General features: G+C 33.1%; 1 protein-coding gene across 6 annotated transcripts; it reads right to left on the reverse strand.

Annotated features, from left to right (window-relative positions):
* Positions 1 to 639: 639 nt before the first annotated feature.
* Positions 640 to 3,945, reverse strand: LOC105118049 (EID1-like F-box protein 2). Of its 6 annotated transcripts, none has more exons than XR_840869.1 (5): positions 3,801 to 3,945; positions 3,649 to 3,703; positions 1,529 to 2,290; positions 1,088 to 1,131; positions 640 to 983 (listed from the first exon to the last, which is right to left on the reverse strand). XR_840869.1 is itself a non-coding variant. In XM_011015909.1 (5 exons), the coding sequence occupies exon 3, from the start codon at positions 2,279 to 2,281 to the stop codon at positions 1,535 to 1,537; it is 747 nt and encodes a 248-aa protein (XP_011014211.1). In that variant the 5' UTR covers positions 2,282 to 2,290; positions 3,649 to 3,703; positions 3,801 to 3,945; the 3' UTR covers positions 640 to 983; positions 1,093 to 1,131; positions 1,529 to 1,534. The 6 variants fall into 6 exon arrangements, 5 of the variants coding, with proteins under 5 accessions (XP_011014211.1, XP_011014210.1, XP_011014212.1 ...); XM_011015909.1 differs by having other exon boundaries at positions 1,093 to 1,131; XM_011015908.1 differs by having other exon boundaries at positions 640 to 1,019; positions 1,093 to 1,131.
* Between the last annotated feature and the right edge of the window lie 3,241 nt (positions 3,946 to 7,186).

The raw sequence follows: 7,186 nt of genomic DNA on the forward strand, positions 1-7,186 counted from the left end.
AGAGACCGCTCTTGTAGGCGAATTTTCCTGTCACTGGCTTACAGCCATGATATCACAGTCAAACTGCTAGCCTCTTTCTACAGACCATTTTCATTCCTCCCTGCTACATCCAAATTATGCTAATCAGACCATTTTCATTCCTCCCCGATTTATCCAAATTATGCTAATCTTATGCTCAACAAGAAAACTCAGGACCAACTTTCTACGCGCAATTTTATTGCACAACCATCATCCTTACTAAAGAAATCGGGTATATCGATCATATCTAATCAATTAAAAGGCCTTACATTCCAGTTTGTCCAGAACAAGGAAAATAAATCTCTAGATCAGGACATGGGGAAAAAGACGAATTTCTTCATAAGCCAAGCTGGGGTTTTCTGTTTTCAATATGAACACCACACTGCTTCTTCGTCAGTTTATTAAAAATTGAAATGACACGGCAAATAACTTTTCATATGGCAACCCATAAAATCAACCAGAGGAGGGCAATGCAGCCCTAAAGCGAGAAGATAAACTAAAAGTGAGAAGATAAACTAACTTCCTATCATGCATTTCTAGCGCCACAGTGAGAAACAAGAACAAAAATAGACTGTCATCTCTCCCTAGCTGTTAAAGACCACATCGCTCATGCAAAACATGTACAGGTGATTCACCTTCTAAATCATATTAAGATTTTCGTAGAAGATCTAACAGGCAAAACAACTGATCATTGACAACATGGGGCTGTGAATTATTGCAGTTTACCAATCTGCCATCCAAATACAAATATGGGCAATACACAAATGTACACTACAGTATTACACGCTCACAATAAGTAACAGATGATTAAACCACGGTCAGCAATAGACTCCAACCCTTCTCTATGAAACAATTGGCCTAAGCAGGGCCAGGAAGCAGAATCAAAGTTTAGATTGTGATGATTGGTTTCGGCCCCAGGATAATAAAGCTATCAGGAAGCCTATCACTTTCCATCCAAATTTGCTCTGTCGACAACATGAAACAGACCCAGGCCTAGACAACTGTTGAGAAAAAAAAAAGATTCTGTAAGCTATAGATTTTTGCTGGTAAGGAAAAGCACATGAAATACCGTACATGTCAGTAACAGGCAGAGTGTAGAATGAGCATGTAGCTCTATGGCATGTCCCAGACCAAACACAGATCAGTCTACTAACAACAAACCATAACGCAAAATGAATTTCTCCACCACAGACGATGTACAAGAAAATGACTATTATCATGAGGTCCAAGTGATTAGGAATAACAAAATTCATGAAGGCATGCTTTGTTAGCAAAGCTGTGGTTCAATTCATTACTGTTAGTTATTGAACAAAATGATCTGCACGTAGATCTAATTTCATAAAGGGAAACACATACATCTTCCTAGCCTCCATGACCACAAAGAGACTGTATCCTGTCTAACAAATTATTACCATATTGTTTGTGACAAATAGATGTCTCTTTGACCACAGTCAAAATCTCCCCAAAATTTTATCTAACAAAAACTAAATTCCTCAGTTGAGGAGGATACCTGCATTTATTCCAACTCGGAGGCCTCTTCTGAATCAGACAAAGGTAGGAGAGTGCATATTCCAAGCATGTGTCCATTGAGGCACACATAATACTCAATGCAGTCATCATAGGCACCTAGCCTGCAGCTGGCACTCTGTGGTATCATTTCAGCTTGCTGCATACTCCACAACTTTGCCTTACAGTAAGGACACACCTCTGTTGGGTGAAGCTGGACCTTCCTTTTAATTAGCATTTTCCGAACCTTTGACAGTGAAAATGACTTGAAAATTCCTCGAAAAAACCCCACATCCCCTTCATCCCCTTGGTCAAGATGTTCACAGGGATCAGACACGTATAATACATCTGTCCTGCATTGTGGCAAAAGAAAGCTCTTCCCTGAAGTCCTAGAAAACCGAGTCCTATAAACAAAATGATCAGGAATGTTAATGTTATTGAAAAGGCCACCCTTTGTACATCCTGAACAGTAAATAAGCAGTTTCCCAAGTGCCCTCCAATTCCCATCAACACTGTGACTTCCATTAGATTGCAGATCACGCATCATCTTTGGAGCCCTTGTTCGGCAAAACTCCTTCCATAACACTCGCTTGGCAAGATCATCAAACCATTTGCATACACAGGACAAAGTAGCAATGAACTTAGGGTTCCAGTTCAGCTGTTGAAATACTAAAAAAATCACGTCTTCACTTAGATGCCCTTTTGTGCATTGACAACTCAAGGAGTGTATACAACGATATTGCTTTGTTAAAATCATTGTCTCCACCTAGTAAGAAGGAATGAAAGAAAGGAAATGAAGATTATAATTAACAGTAACAGTTATGGCATCTGACAACCAAAATTGAAAAGTGGACAAAAAAGTCAAGACCAGGATTCTGATCTTCTTTATATGTATGATATAATAATAAGAGTAACATGTTAAATATCATTTATATAGTCAAGGAAGTGAATATGGTTCTCTTTGGAGTCATAAAGCTACAAGCTAACCATTCAAATTATAGATTCTCGGCCAAGAACATGAATAAGTGTCCACAACAATGATGTTAAGTCAAGAAAATTCATGAACTGTGATCTTAACAAATAAATCTACCTACTGAACCAAACGACTTACTACTCAAACAATTAAAGTATGACCAAATATGAAGCCATCATATGAATAATATTATCAACTGCATGCAAGTCAGGCCAATCATGATGCATGTCTGTGGAAATAGGGTTCGATAGACAAAATCTGTGATAATTAACATTCCATGTAACTCTAGATCAGTTAGGCAAACTACTTTTGTAAGATGATAATCAACATCTGTACAAAGACAGAAATAAATACCATCTTTATCACAACCAAATGCACATATAAAATAGAATCAAGGGGTCTCGCAAATTTCTCAATTTTATTAATGCAAAAATTCAAGCATAAACATATCTTCCTCTACATCGCTTCAATGCCATTGCGTTCATAATCTCTACTATCTTCGGCAATAATTAATCCAGAAGTTAATTGGGAAAAGAAATGAAAATGTAAATTTGAAAGCACACAGCATCACAATCTTCATAATGGCCTCAAAAGATACACAATTGTAACAAACTTTAGTTGAAAAACAGAAGCTTATCAAAAAAAGGTTCAAGTTTAATCTATATGTAAGTATTGAATATGAATACCAGCTACATATTGCACAACAAAGGAGAAATCTGGTGCTTCAGTTCGAGAATACACATGCTTTAAACATGCACAACACTAATAGGAAACTAGCCACAGTATAGCTTAACACCTAATCCTGACCATTATTAAAACTTGTCTAGGTTCCATCATCTCAAGCATCCCATACCAAACTAAGACAACTGTTTTCTCTTCATTTCTCTATCGATGTCAGTCACCCTCCAAAGCTTAGATCCACAACAACCCTTTATCAAACTCCAAGCCATTTTAATCGGTAAAAAATACACACGATCACTTTAATCTAGACGAAACCCACTTCACATCTTCACTTCATCATGAAAGAACAGAACTCGAAGTTGAAGAAGCAAGAAAACCCTAGCCAACATCAAAATCAACCAAGAAGAGCAAAGAAGCTAGAAGTGGATAGGATCGTAATTAAAATCAAATCAAAATCCAAAATTCCTTACCTCAGAAAAAGAAGTATCCTCTTCTCATAGCCTCAAAAACCCTAGAAACACAAATCCACACAAATAACCGAAGCAAGGATTAGGTTGTTGTGAAACACTAGAAATAAAAAAAAAATACTCCAACGAAAAAGCCACAAGCTTTGACAACTTACAAGCACAAAAACAACTCGAGAATCGTTTTCTCCACAAGGGTATTTCGGTCCGAAACAACGCACTCCACGGAGAGAGAAAGAGAGAAGGCGTGGAGAGCGAAGCACACTCAGAGATTGGAGTGAAAAAGAGTCCTGCCGGCTTTCCATAAAATAGTTTTATGTTATTTGAAAAGATAAAATAGCATGCTTGTTATTTACTTGAATAAAAACAATTCATATTGCGCCACGTGAGAGAGAGTAAAGAGGGGAAGAATTTTGAGGCCGGCTGCTTGGAATGGTTCATGTGTAGGTAGGTGATTGGTGGGTTGTTTGGGAGAAAAGGACAGTAGTCATGTGGGTCCAGAGTAAATACGAGTGGGCACGACACTGTCCAGTCCATAGGAGGTATTCTTACACCTGGTTTTCTTTGATTTGATGGGGGCATTGCTGTGTTCAGAGATTGACTTAAAGATGGATGTTTGTCTTTGTGAAGGTGAAGGTGAAGGTGAAGGATTGGCTTTCAAGTGACAACACCTGCGGCTGTTCCAAACAAAGCAGAGCTGCTAATCCTTTCTGCATATTGAAATCACGCAAACACTGTATCTAATTACAGTGTTTGTGCATCAAGACCTTCTTCTTCTTCTTCTTCTTTCCCTTCTTTCAGATGATCAACCCGATGTTCTTCCTGATGATGATGATGCTAAGTGATTAGCAATTGCAATCCTCATCTTCTCCTTTTTCTTATTTTATATTTTTTTCTGGGCATCAAAACGTATCGAACTTATTAATTACAGGTACTGTTTGTTATTGGAAGACCAGTCTCTTAGTAATTAGATACCCCCAAAGCAGCAAGGGGAGACTCCATTAGAAGAAAGAAAATTAAGCAAACAAAAGAGATGAAAATTGAGATTATATTTCAACAATATGGCAATGTTGACAAACCCATCCTCAGTTCATCAGTAAACAGTGAAAAACAAACCCTTTTCATAAATCATGGAAGAATGAAAGATCATGTCATGAAGCTTTCATCTGCTAGTGCAGCAAAACTACACGAGTATATATTTGTTTACTTCACAGATAGAACCCAATGTACAAGGTTTGAAAAGTAAGAAGATGAAATAAGATCAATACTCATTGGACTCTCCGTCCAACTCCATATCAAAGCAATCTAATCTCAACCCAACACAATCATTTTTACACTTCCACGCCAACCACACTCCTATGTACAAGCTTAGTTTTCACTAAATAGCTTGCTTACGCTTCGAGGTGTGTTGGATTAATTTTTTTGAAGTGTGAAAAAACAGTACTTAAGTTTTGTAAATATATATTTTTTTAAAACTAGCTACTCAACATTATAGAAAAAGAATTGAAAAAAAATAATTGTCAGTAATAATCAAAAATGATAAAAGATTTAATCAAGAAAAAAATAACTATCAACACACCCATATGTCAGTAATAATAAAAAATGATAAAAGATTTAATCAAGAAAAAAAACAACTATCAGCACACCCATATAAATTGAAATAAAAAAAAATTATAAATCGAATGATAAAATTAAAATTTAATAAAAATAGAGAATAAAAATTAAAAATTAAAACATTGAGGGTTAAAACCTCAAATATCATCAGATATTGAATTAATGATAAAATTAGAAATTCTTCATAAAAAATCCAAAATAAAAATAAAAATCAACAAAGTAAAGACTTAATTTAAGAAAAAAAATAATTAAAATCAAAATATATTATTTAAAATATGCTCAACCCAACAAGTTGATTTGTGATCTAAAAGACCTGGGGTTGAGGCTAGCCTGCTTTTCAAAAGAAATTGAAAAAAAGTATAAAAAACATTTGTTACTTATATTTAATTTAAAAATAAAAATTTTCATAAAAATATTAAATTGTATAAAGCTGAAAAAAAAAGCTCTATGGAACAAATGTTTTTTTTCAAAACAAATGGGAAATCTCATATGAAATGGGAAAAAAAGAAAACTAAGAAAACATATAGGATGAAAATAGAAAAAATAAGTAAAAGGGGGAAAAAACCAATCAAATTTGGTTAAACCTTTTAAATCTAGATCAATCCTTCGGAGTTGTAAATTGTTAAATTCCACATGTAGGCTTAACTAAAAAGATTAATATAAAAAAAAGTCAATTTCTTAAAGCTACAAATTGTTAAATTCTACACATAAGCTTAGCTAAAAATCTCAATATAAAAAAAAAATTAATGTGGAAGGGTAAAATAAATTAATTTAATTAAAAAAATATTTTTAAAGAGCAAGATCTAATAAAGAGAAAAAAAAAAAACTAAGGCAAAATTTTAAAAAATTTCTTTTAAAAGAAGTAGATCTAGCAAAGAAAAAAATTAAAAAAAAAAACAACTCGGGTTACTCTCAAAAAGTCAGAAAAGTCCATTCGAAAGTGAAAAAAATATCGGATGATGATATTAAAAAAAGGAATGAGAAAAACAAATAAAACTCGGGGGAACCTCCTAACCCTAAATTAATATCGCAAACCATTAAACTCTGGATATGTGCTCGATCAAAAAGGTCAGCACCCGAAAAATTTAATGTTAAATGATGAAATCCTAAAATACAATCAAACTAAAAAAAATAAAGTTAAAAAATTTAATTGGAAAGAAAACCTAGGGAGAATAAAATAAAATAAATAAATTTTAAAAATTCAATAAGAAGGAAAACCCAAGGAGAATAAAATAAAATAAAAAAGCAAACTAATTCTATAAACCTTTTTAAATTAAATAAATAGAAATTAAAAGAATGAGAACCATATTAAACATATGAAATAATCTATAAGGAATAAAACTGAAAAAAAAATATCTAATTTTATAAATTATTTCAAATAAAAAAAATTCTAATCAAAATACCAAAGATGAAATCTAAAGGGAAAAAAAACTAATTGAAGGATTGCATTGTGATTTGTAAAGACCAAATTTCAAAGATAAAAAAATCTATTGAGGATGAAATTAAAAATATTTTCTTTTTAAAAAAAATTATTTCAAATAAAAAATACTAATTAAAAGATTAAGGACCAAATTTGAAAATAAAACTAATTAAAAGAATGCATGAATTTTTTTTTATGGACTGAGCATTTTCTTAAAATAAGAGAGAAAATGAAAAGAAAAAAAAATGATGGTTGACAATAAACCAATGGCAAAAAAGAAACACATGTTGCATGGTCAAGTAGGCACCATCAAGGGGATCCTATTGTTGCCTTGGAAGCCACCATTTGGTCACTGATTATTACTTAAAAGTGCATTTTTATTAAGGTTTTAGATCATCATTTTGCATTTGAAATATCAATAATGTCTTAACTAAAGTATGTTTTATAATAACATATCTAATAATATATGATACCTTTAATTTATTATAAATGTTCATCTTAAATGCAGAC

This window comes from Populus euphratica, unplaced genomic scaffold (assembly GCF_000495115.2).
Source record: "Populus euphratica unplaced genomic scaffold, PopEup_1.0 scaffold1687.1, whole genome shotgun sequence".
Lineage (NCBI taxonomy): Eukaryota > Viridiplantae > Streptophyta > Magnoliopsida > Malpighiales > Salicaceae > Populus > Populus euphratica.

What these genes read in the sequence shown, in the direction of transcription:
- LOC105118049 (XM_011015910.1), bottom strand. Translation starts at nt 2,281, where the DNA reads ATGATTTTAACAAAGCAATATCGTTGTATACACTCCTTGAGTTGTCAA.